General features: G+C 40.7%; 1 protein-coding gene across 4 annotated transcripts in view; it reads left to right on the plus strand.

The window, feature by feature from the left end:
• Positions 1–12,406, plus strand: part of LOC121921681 (bile salt export pump-like) — a 390,920-nt gene that overhangs the window by 3,196 nt on the left and 375,318 nt on the right. For 3 of the 4 annotated variants that reach the window (XM_042450110.1, XM_042450120.1, XM_042450138.1), the window contains exons 2-6: positions 825–919; positions 2,929–2,950; positions 8,708–8,758; positions 9,172–9,217; positions 10,019–10,260. In XM_042450110.1, coding sequence (XP_042306044.1) covers positions 844–919; positions 2,929–2,950; positions 8,708–8,758; positions 9,172–9,217; positions 10,019–10,260 — 437 coding nt within the window. In that variant the 5' untranslated portion in view covers positions 825–843. Of the gene's footprint in view, positions 1–824; positions 920–2,928; positions 2,951–8,707; positions 8,759–9,171; positions 9,218–10,018; positions 10,261–12,406 lie in introns of those variants that run through there. The other variant, XM_042450129.1, reaches the window with a different exon arrangement.

Below are 12,406 nucleotides of genomic sequence, written 5' to 3' on the forward strand. Positions count from 1 at the left end.
CTTTCATTGGAATATATGTATTGTATTGTATCACTATTCTGACTCTCAGAGCAATGTACAACAAGATAGAATTATTCTTTAAAAACAACTTTGGGAAAAGCCAATGAGGGGGTGGGGTGGGAAAAATGTTTTTCATGAACAGATTCAGAAGAACTTCTGTGAGGATGGCATGAACCTGACCTCCCCTGGGAAAGTGTTCCACAGTTGGGGTGCTGATGAAGACAAAGACCTGTCTCATGTATTCACCTCTGGGGGTGGTGGGACATACAAAATGGCCTTGGTTGAGGATCTCAAATTCCATGAAGGTGTGTGAAATTTAAAAACTGAAATGCATACTGAGGGAAGCTAAAAGCCTGTTCAGACTAAGTCCTCCTTACTCATTCAGTATGTGACTGTCAGAGGAGAGTGAATGGGACAATACTGCTAGGCTTCCCTTCCAGATGTTTCCACCAGCCACACCATTCTTTCTGCTGTACAGACAGTGGTAATCAGAAACACAGGGGTTCTGGTATCTGCTTTTTAAACTGTATATTTAACTGTATATTTGATATTTCGGTGCTTTTTAAAATTTCTGTTTCTATTAGCTGGATGTGAGGTTGGACCCTGTCAAAGTCAATACTGGGACATTTTCCTTTTAAATAGGATAACAAACAAATAAATTATTAACATGAAGCCAAATCACCCAGGGCTTCCTGAATTATACCAGGAAAACTCTTTTACCTTAGTGAAGTGTTACAAGTGTGTGAGCATTGGCAAGGCTGCAGAAAATTGTCATATGCCTTGAAAAGATGCAACAACTATGATACTTTCTTGATTTATTATAGAAAAGGGAAGAAGCAGACCATGCCTGAACCAGTTACCTTGTGCAGTATTAAGAAAATTGGAGAAGACAACTATGCCTTTGAGTCAGATGAATCACGTAAGATGTTTCATATTTTAGACACCTCTTGGATTCAAATATATATCATGGGCTTCAATATGTGTTCATTGACATCATTCCTGAGCCACAGGTTTTTATTTCAAGCGAATATGAACAAGCCCAGTAAATTATTACTATTAATTTTGTGTATCACTTCTTTGCACCGTACTTTTGCTTTTGCTGCATTGCTTATATTTGCGTTGGTTTAGATCTTAACTCATGTTCCATCGGTGAGAGTTTCTGGTCACCAATATTCTGCCTCTGGGATGCACCTGCTGGCCAAAAAGAGGGAAGGGACACTTTTTTTGGCCAATTCTGCCCCTTCCCACAACCCCACAGCCCTTTCAACACCTGCAAATGGGTTTAGAATGAAAGAAATATCAGATTTAAAGAACATGAGATAAATTGAATCAGAACTGAATTAGCTGAATGAAGGAAGAAAAGAAAATATATAAATATGGAGTCAAATTGATAAGAAAGATGCTGAAGTTAAATAGAGAAAACACCAGGAGTTCAAACCAGGAAGAAATGTATGTTGTTATTGCTTGTATGTTCTGTTCTATTCTGTTAGTGTCTTCATTTTTTATGTATTGTGCAATGTTGTAAATTTTTTTTATGTCATGGAGAAATTAATAAAAAAATAAATAGAAAAAAAAAACACACACACACACCTGCAAACACACTTTAAAGAGTGGAGGAATTCTCTAGAAACCCGGAAGAGATTTTGCATTCACAGAGAAATTAGTTAGGATCCAACTCTTTATTGAGAGCCATTTATCTAAATTTGATGAATCTGAGCCTGCATATTTATTACATAGAACATGCATGTCATTGTATTGTTTTTTGCAATGGGTTTAAAAATTCATGGAAGGGAAAGTTGTAATTCTATATGCTACCTCCAGATTTAGAAGCACTTTGCTTCTGAACTACTAATTGTGGGGAGCAACAGTGGGAGAGGGCTATTTCCCTCTTCTCCTGGTTGTTCATCAATATGTGAAACACAATGCTGGGCAAGTTAGACCTTTGGCTTGATGGGCTTTTCTTATGTTTTTATCTCTATGGAGCTTCACTCTTCTCCAGAGAGTGCTAGAAGTAGTTTGAATCAGGGAGTGTGGCTATGTGGGGTGGGGGACAGACAAAATGAGGACATTGCCCCCAGTAAGAATTCTTGCCCCTACAGTAAAATGTTCCTTCCATCCCTAAATTTCTAGTATTACAGTAAGTTAAACCTTCAGTCAAGCATTTAGAAATACAATGTAGGCATCTGAATCAAAAGGGCAGGCAAAGTTATATGGGAATGCAAACACAGCAAAGATGAGCATTCTTGCTGTGAATAGTTTTTTCACAGAGGACTTTATCACACGAGACTAGGAAAGTGGAATATTAACAGGACAAAAACATCTATGGCCGATACTTATAACACCGTGATCCATTCTGGATTTTATCAAGTTTTTGCACAGGTCCATATGGATATTTCATATAGCATCTATAATTACATAGTCCTGTATAATTAAAATGGTGCATATACTTTCAGTGATGTTTAAAGCCCTCCATGGGTTGGCCCCTCCTTATTTATCAGACCTTATTTCCCCTCACCTTCCCACTCGGGCCCTCCGCTCTGGTAGTCAGGGTTGGCTGTCTCAGCCCAGGATTTCCTCTGCCCCATCTCGGATTCGCCCCCTTTTCACTTGCTGCCCCTCACTCCTGGAACCTTCTTCCCCCACGAGCAAGGGCCATCACTTCTTTAACCAGCTTCAAAATGGAGTTGAAGACCATCCTGTTCAGAGAAGCATTCCCAGGCATTGTGTGATTATTTGCTATTTGATGTTCTTTGTTGCCTGTTTTATAGTACCATTTTCTGTATTGCTATGTATTTTCTATGTATTATCCCATTATTTCTTAGATTGTATGCCATAGGCAGGTTTACTCTTTTATATTAATAATAATAATAATAATAATAATAATAATAATAATAATAATAACTAAAGGTTATTTTTGTTTTCCAACAGATAATGGCATCATTAAATCAGAGTAAGTAATGAAAATGTTTGCAGATGAATTATTTAGAGTTACAAGTGGGACTTACAACATAGTGCTTCAGTGTGAATTGCTGATTGGATTGCAGCCGACTGGATAAAACCCTTGTGTAGGATATTCCATTCCATCCACCTTTTAACTGTTTCCAAGACACACTCAGTATTCTACATTCTTAGGCAGTTCTGGGACCTTGCATCTCTTTAGTTCCACACCCATTCCCTGATACTTCTGATTAATACTTCTGATATCTCAGAACATTAGCCATGTTCTCTTCTAGGGGTCCTTTCACTCTACACAGTTATAGCACTGTGATCCCACTTGAACTGTCATGGCTGCCTCCTATGGAGGAATCCTGGGTTTGTAGTTTGGTCAGAGATCCCAGAAGGGCTCACTGGCTAAGGCTTCTAAAGATCCCTTTAGGTTTAAGTACTGCAAATCCCAGGTACCATAGATGAAACCATGGCAGTTATGTTGTGTTAAAGGGCCCTAGGACACAGCGTTTCATTCCTCCATCTCAACCATTTTCTGTGTTCCTAGTGTCCCACAAGGTCAGGATTCCTCTCACAACCACTAAGCACACTCGTTGCTCACTAAGGGATTGTCCACAAGGGCCAAAAGACTTGTGTTCTCTCCAGCCTTGCATCATCCAGTTCAAACAATGCAGGCAAAAACCTGGGACCAGCATCAACCAGACATGGATCTGGCCCAATCTTGGGGTAATCAGCCTTTATCCTGGGTCAATTTGCCCCCTTGTTTGTTGCAGGGTTTCCTGGAAACAGCTGTTTACATGCTCCCCCCCCCCCCATGCTCCTTACCTTTCCGTGCCATTGCTGGTACTGAGAAGTCCCCCATTGCCATGTCTGAAAGTCAGGCACCTCGTTTCCGCATCAGATGTAGTGACATAGGGCTTCTCAGTACCAGCAAGGTTGTGCCAAGATAAGGATCACACATCACACATTGTATTGCATCTTGGCGTGTTTTAATTTATTATTTTATGTGTTATGGTATTGTGTAATTGTATTGTTTGATTTTATCGGGTGTAATCCCACCTCGATCTGCAGGGAGGGCGGGAAATATAAATAAATATCATCATCATCATCATCATCATCATCATCATCATCATCATCATCATCATCGTCATCATCATCATCAGTTGCAGGTCCCAGGTCAGCAAAGGAATAGATGTGTAACCCCCCCATCCCCACACGGACCAGGGACCAATCTGGGCACTGGGGCCAGAGTAGCATGGGCCCATCTGCTCAGCCCCTAGGTTGTTCTGAGGGTTTTCCCTCATGTACATTTTCTTTCTCTCCCACTAAAAAAATGAAATGAAATATAATAAAAATACTTCTGCCAACCTTGGGGTTTCCCCCAAGCCTGCTGATCACCCTCTCTTGTTTGTAAATAGTGTGGTTTTCACTATAGAAGAATACACATGTTTCAAACTGAATTTCCTTTTAGATGGTTTCCTAGAAATTATATTTCCTAATCTGTTGATGATAACAGGCAAAGATCTTTTTACTCACATGGGCGTGTTACAGACCGCCCCTTTGGGGCGGCCTGTAGGCCCCCTTTCCCCGGTGTATTGGGGCCTCAGCGGCCAAAACGGCAGCTGCTGAGGCCCCGATCCGCCGCTTTCCGGTCCGCTTCCCCGCAGCTTGGAAAGGGGTGTCCTTGGGGCTTAAAGCCCCAAGGACACCCCGCGGCGGTGGGGAGGAGGAGAAAGGGGCCGCTTGGCCCCTTTCTCCCTTGCGTTGATGAGCGCAGCCGTCTGAAGGCTGCGTACAGCGATGCAAACCAGCGATGCAAACCAGGAAGGAGCTCCAAAACGGAGCTCCTTCCTGCTCCGCGCAAAGGGCGCATTAAGCACCCTCCGCAGAGCGATGACGTCACGTCCACGCCACCCCGTATAGAGGCGGCACGGTTGTGACGTTGTCATGGCGGCCCCCATGTGGAGGGGGCGCCGCCATTTTGTACGGACTCAGTCCGTACTAGGGTTAGAAAGGGCAGTGCTTCCGCACCCTCCTAGGAAGCACCGCCCCTTCCTAACCCTAGTATGGACTGAGTCCGTACTTAAAGGCCCATTTGTAACGGGCCCCGGATTTGTTTTTCTTTTCTGTTACTTTGGCAACTTGAATGGCACCTGAGAAAGAGGCTTTTAAGGAGTAGAGCACTATACTTTTTAAATTGATGTTTTGTTTTTTTAATTGCTTTTAATTCCAGTATAAAAATATTGATTCTGTTTGACTATTGTAACATTGTGTTTTTATTTCAATCTCTTTAAAATTCTTTTCAGAATTCTTTTCAGTACTTCAATTCTGGTTTTGAAATCAGTTCAGTTCATCTTTATTATGATCATAGACCAACAAAGTGGTTTTGAAAGAAAAAGGAACAGAAACTAATCAACAAACTAAATTTGCAACAATTTAAAATGCAGTCATAAATGTTCCTTTGCTAAACTATAATATTACCCATTTGATGTTAGTGAAGGAAAAATACAGATTACACCATGCAATAAATGGCAAGAAAAATATGCCATAGCTTCTGCCAGCCTCTCTTACAATTAGATTGCATCTGTGAGCAAGGTGTGAGAATGAACAATTTTGTGCATACCAAAAGAGGGGGGGAAATTTTGTCTGGTTTCTTTTTTCAAAACACAAGATGGATTGACCAATTCAGTGACTGACAGCCAATCCATCAAATATTTGTGCACAGCTGTCAACCATTACACAGCAGAATGTTAAGCAACAGGAAATTGGGGGCAGGGAGTCCAATACAATAAAACAAAGATATTGAGAGATACTGAGATGTAAAAACAAAGGGTGAAATTCAGTATTGCAGGGATGGATTTGTAACCTACTGTTACTGATCTGTTACTGATCCATATTCACAAAGCCTACATACTCACAAATGCCATGATTGTAAAAGTCCCCCAATCTTGCTTTACCTGGTGTCAGCCACTGTGAGTGGCAGAAGTCTCTTCTCTTGTTGATGGAGGTACAGCAGACTGATGTTTCCACCCTCCCTTTTACCTGCAATCTTCCATGTGTGGAGAAATTATGATAGGGATCCTGCTTCTGATTGTCACACTGGAGACTGTTTGCAGAAGGAGGTGGAAATGTTAGTCTACTGAATCCCAATCATTGCTCAAGGCCACTGGTGTCTAGTAAAATAGAGTGGAAGGGTGTCAGGTCAGGAAATTCTACTTAGGAAATGCTACTTAAAGAGATGAACCTAAAGGGGTGGCAACATGCCACCTCTTTGTGTGTTGGATCAGGGCTGTAGCAACCATGTGCTGCAGCCCCGATCCAGTGATTTGTTGGCTCCAAAAGAATTGGCAGAAAGCCGCTCCTGTTGGAGCCGGCAAAAAGCCACCCTTGCCCCTCCCCGACTCTACCCCAAAGCAGTATCATGCCCAACCGGACCGCAGGCGGCAACATGACATTTCTGTGGTACAGCATTTCAGTGAAGACTTCAAACCAACTCTCATGAATTCTGATTCAAATTAATTATGGGGCAGTACAGACTAGCGGCTAGAAGCCACATGCTGCAGCACAAGCATGCTCTCCAAAAGGAGCCCCTCTAGGCAGCTCCTTTTTTGTGGCGTCATAAGGGCTGCAATGCAGCCCTATGACGCATCTTCCCCCTAGAAGTGTGTGGGTGCTCAGGAGCCTGTACGTCACAAGGCTGTGCCCTGTTTGGATGGGGCTGCAGCCTTGTGACATAAGTGTGGTGATATTAGGTCTTGGCGCATATGGATGCTAAGCACCATCGAGCCCTAATATCGCCACTAATGGCTCATCTGTACCAGGCCTATGAATCATTTTTCATTTCTTTGCTTTGCTTTTAAAATGTCTCTGTTTTTTCTTCCTCCCCCCCATTGTCCCCTTCTGTGCTCAGCTTGCTTCAAATGCTGCAAACTTAATTCAAAATACAAAATTAATTTGCACTCATAGTTTTTTGTGGGTTTTTCGGGCTATGTGGCCATGTTCTAGAATAGTTTATTCTTGATGTTTCACCAGCATCTGTGGCTGGCATCTCCAGAGAATGGCCTATAGGCCGAAAAACGCACAAAAAACTATGGCTGCTGGCCATGAAAGCCTTTGACTTCACAAATTTGCACTCAATTAACTCAGCAGGTGAGATAGGAGATGAGCGACCTGAATCTTGCCCTTCCCAGTAGGTTCAGGCCAGGGGTAGGCGCCCGCGGGCCTGGATGCAGCGCCCGGCGAGGCTGGGACCGGCCCCGCCGGTCCCCCCTGCCACCGGATGTGCCGCCAGGGCACTTGGGGGGCAATGTACCTATCAGAAAGCCCCTCAGAAACGGCATTATATGTAACATGGTTTAAAGAAATCAGCAACTTTTTTCACGTGTCCTCCCTTTGTTTAAAAAAAAGCGCTCGTCCATTTGAAACATTGGCCTACATGTGTCCTGGTGTCTATTATTGAATTTGTTAAAAAAAATATACCGTGTTATTTCATTTGTTTGCGCTCGGCCCGCCCGTGTCTGAGGGACAAGCAAACCCGGCCCCGGCTGAATGCGAAAAGGGTGCCACCACTGGGTTTAGGCAAAAGCAAACTGCTATAGCCTCTCCTAGCTTGGTGTATCCATTAATAACATTTGCCATCTTTAACCACACTCTATATTGCGTGGTCCATGTGTTCCAATTTTCATCTGTGAAACATTGGAAGTTATGCAGTTGGAGAACACACATCCTCTCATTCTCCATTATAAATGTGTTGGATAAAGAAGAAAGAAATGCTAATTTTAACACTTTTCTACTAATGTTTCATTAAAGTGTAATCTTGCAACCCATATGGATGCAGATAACAGGTTGATTGTCAGGCCAATGAATTATGCTCTACAATAGAACACATTGGGCAAGAGAATCCTGCAACACTGTTTGCCTTAAGATGCTGGCAAACCTGTTAGGCTTCCCAATTTTGTATGAGCAGATAGTAAGGCCTCCTAACAGTCAGGCACTATTCACATTCCAGAGGAAGAGCAGTAGTGCTAGGAAAGCTACCATTCAGGGCACTATTTGTATCATTAGATGATTTACTTCCTGAGGAACATCAAGTAAACTTCTAAGAAACTCAAAGATTTCTTGGCTTGATCGCAGTGTCAAAGTCCTTACTACAAAGTAATAGTTAAGGCAAATTCTGGTTCTTCATCTCATTCATATATGAATACTCTGTCTCAGTACAGAAACCTTGCTTCTTCAGATGAAGAGGAGGAACATGCTTTGTTCTTCTGGGGTTTGGCAAAATGGCTGGACTGGTTATGGCATGTTCCATTCAGTTCAATGATATGTATTTTCAAAAGGCAACAGACTTTCAGTCATGACAGCAATTAAGTCACGAAGGGTGACACTTTGGGCTAATGAAAGTGGGATGCATCAATAGGCCTTGCCTAGGATGCTCTAGTTCTAGGACTGGTTCTGGGTAGAATTTTCTAGAACATGGTTGAGATCTCTTTTTGGTAAAATTATATCCTCAATGAAATCTAAGATGTAACAAAAGCAAGATGACAACATACGTCTTGATGGGCTAAATTAAAAGTGATTAACAACTTATGAAGATAGGCTCAGTAAGCGTGCTCATATGAAAAACGCTTTACCTGTTCTGCTCCCTTCGTGTCCCACTGTCAGGCTTGCTATAAGTATTCCATTGGACACTGAGGTAACAGACTAAATAGACTTATGGTCTGGTCCAACATGGCTTTTCTTATGTTATTCTTGCCTTCTACAGGTATTTCTATACAAAAAAGGAGGCTTCAAAGAACGATGTAAAGGGGGAAAAGTAAGTTAAACTACTTTATCTTCTAGTAGCTTATGTGTTGGTCTCATCCACTGATTTTATTACATTTTTCCTAGTGGTAATTATTTATCTTTTAAATGTGAGTCCAAAAATTTAGTAGCCCAGGTGAATAACCATGTGGGCCCAAGTATACAAGACAAACAGTGAAGATTACTCAAAATCCTAGAAATATGTTAGCCACAGCTTGGATTGTGTGGATTAATTTGCGGAAAGCAGGTCCTGGCAGTTTTTGGATAGTGTTGTCATTAGCCTAAGAATGCCAGCCAACTCTATGGTTCTATAAAATGTTGATCAAATATTAGGGTCCTCTCAGCAAGAGGGTTAAAGCATATCTTAACTAATGATAACAACAAAAATGCAACTTTGTGATGTTGAGCATTTTACTTTCTTTAAAGGAAAGAGAAGAAAAAGGATGACATCCGAGTTGGCTTCTTTCAGCTGGTAATAAAATTGTTGGTTTCCTGTACTTATCAAATATGATGTGATTTGTTAGATCAGGGGTGGGGAAATTTCAAGATATTGGGAGAAACCTTAGGGTGTTTTAGAGAACATGCTCAGCCCAGGAATTTGTGGTTATTATCAGAACTGAGCATACTGTCCTTTCCCTCAAAAATCCATGTCTGTTCCCCCAAACTTTCATTTTATCAGTAGCCTATCATTTCTTTTTTTTATTTTTAAGTTATGTCATTCTTTTTGTTGTTAAACACATGGGAACCATAAACCCTTGCTCATATTCTAAATAACCCAGAGATCTATCCAATGGATCCCAATTTACGTTCTGTCCATTATTGCTTGAAATCATAGTTGTAAACAGTTCTGGAAATTTTACTGTAACTGAAAGTATTCATACAATGGGGGGAAGAAACAAAAATTGGGAAGCATCCATCCAAGAGAGAAACCAAATTCCACAATGAAGATTAATAAACTATTGCCAGTATCATGGTTTCTCTTTTGTTTATCATTCATGCAAATCTGCAGGGGTTAAAAACAATTTCCCTAAATATTAACCAACTGACCCCCTTTTTTCTAATTATCTGTTTGGGGAATATTATATTGCTATAGAAGATCAGTTGTATAAATATGCAATTAAACATAATTTTGTCAAAAGAAGGCATGGTTGTAATCCAAGAAAGAAATGGAGCCTAGGATTACATTGTTAACAAAAGCAATGGACCATGAATCCACACAAAGAAATGGAGCAAATACTATTTCTGAGCACTCTCTATTTGTTGTTTCAAATAGTTTAGATTTGCTTCTTCCACTGAGATACTGATGATGGTTTTGGGTGGCATTGCTGCCATTCTTCATGGAGCAGCTCAGCCTGCCATGTTGCTGGTCTTTGGCTTAATGACAGACGCCTTCATTCAATATGATATTGAGAGACAGGAGCTTGACGACCCAAATAAAGCTTGTGTGAATAACACAATAGTGTGGGTCAACAGTTCCCATCATCAGAACGACAGTAATGTATCATTAAGTTGTGGGTAAGTGAGCTAAATATTATATTTCTCTTATGTTATTAAAGGACATTGGTTGCAGTTGTCTGCCACACATTTGCCTAGGAGTTAGTCTGATTGATTTCTCACATAAGGGGTGCGTCTATACTGTAGAAATAATGTAGTTTGATACAGCTTTAACTGCCATGGCTCCATCCTACAGTATCCTGGGATTTCAGGTTTTGTGAAGCACCAGCAAGTTTGGCAGAGAAGGTGAAAGACCTTCTAAAACTACAAATCCCTGGATTGCATAGGATGGAGCTACAGCACTTAAAGTGATATCAAACTGAATTATTTCTACAGTATATATGCACTGAAGGTTGTGATCTTGCCTACAGCTAGTTGTAATTATCTCACTGAGGTTGGTGGGATTAAGTTTGTGTAACTGGGCATTGTATTTGCTGATTTTATCATTATTGCAGATTTGTGCATTAGACAATGTCCTGTCTCATTTGGGCAACAAATGAATGTTGAAACCTTTCCAGAGCTGAAGGTGTTTCTACATGTTTAGTCAATCCCAATCATTCATTTTTATCTATGCAAAACTTACTCCTGAGTCCAGTCAAGCATAGCCATTTCTTAGCTCAGACCAGAATGTGTCAAAACTGAAATTCTTCCACCACTTCCCCCCAATTTGCCTTGTCCTACAGTGTTTTTGATGTTATTAAGGTAATAATGATAAATATTGACTTTTGACAGGTGGAACAATTGTGCCCACTTCCACTGGAAGTCACACACAAACATTTATGGTTTCTTTTAGCTTCCTTTCACAAATTAATAATGGTACAATACTTGGATTTGATGGCTGAAGATGGTGGTCTCTGTAGTTCAAAAGTTTTCCTGTGCCTCTGCAGAACCTGTTTTGGAAACTTGTAGACCTTAGCAAAGTTTTTTGACAAGGGTCCCTCCATCCTCTATTATGAACATAGCAAGCTATTCTTAATCTGAGCAGGTGGTTGTTGTCATATTTTAGCTGTGGTTGAAATCCAAGTACATTGCTATTCAGTTGCACTAAAAGCAATGAGACTTGAGACAGTTGTGATTAACCTGTTAAACTGCTTTCAGAGGGTCAGTGGTTGTCTCTATACTGCACAATTATATCAGTTTGATTCCATTTTAATGCCATGGCTCCATTCAGTGGAATCCTGCAATTTGTAGTCTAGGGTCTCAGAATTCTCTAGTAAACTCTTTTGAATTATCACATTAAATCTTTCTAGTGCCGAAGTCACAAAATCACATAGGATGGAAATAGGACCACTGAAATGGTGTGAAACCTGTGTTTTCTGATGGTCTATTACACAGTGCTCCAGAATGGGTATTGAATTAATATGAACAATATAGACTTGTATAGCAAGGGAAAGGCATTTTAAATGTATTAAAATACAACTGAGAATTACTATATATATATTCATGTATAATAAAAAATTGACCCCCAAAACCCGCGTCAACTTATCCACAGGTCAATGTAATTACTGTACTTTAACTCTTATTTAAAAAGGAACCATGCCCTGGTGAAAAGCAAGAGCATAATCTGTCCTGGAAGCATTGACCCCCCCCCCCCCAACTCTCTCATTCATCCAGCCTTTAGGATAAGCACAGTTGTGCCTGGTGGAATTTTGTAAATTGTTTGGCATTGTTTTCCTTGCTTCATCCTTTAGATCCTTTGTCACATACCCCTAGCTTTTACCCTTGGCTTATCCACGGATCCTCTCAAAATGAAGTCGATTTATAGTTGAGTATATATGGTAATTCCTGTTTAAATTCAGGTGCTCTGTTTTAAATGTTTTAAGGTCTCTGTTCTAATTTCTTAAACTCATAAGTGCTTAAAAAGCAAAGCTGCATCTATTTTTGCCATTCCTTAATGATAGATGAAATTTCTGTAAACATCAGAAAAATAAGTTCTACTGTGTATAGTGGTCAGGTAGATTTCTGCTTTGTTACATGAGGGCTGCATCTGCACTGAAGAAATAATCCAGGTTAACCCCACTTTAATTGCCATGGCTCAATGCTATGGAATTCTGGGAATTATAATTTTGTGAGATATTTCGTGTTCTCTGTCAGAGAGCTCTGGTGCCACAACAAATTACAATTCCCAGAATTCTATAGCATTCACCATGGCAGTTAAGGTAATATC

This window comes from Sceloporus undulatus, chromosome 1, assembly GCF_019175285.1.
Source record: "Sceloporus undulatus isolate JIND9_A2432 ecotype Alabama chromosome 1, SceUnd_v1.1, whole genome shotgun sequence".
Lineage (NCBI taxonomy): Eukaryota > Metazoa > Chordata > Lepidosauria > Squamata > Phrynosomatidae > Sceloporus > Sceloporus undulatus.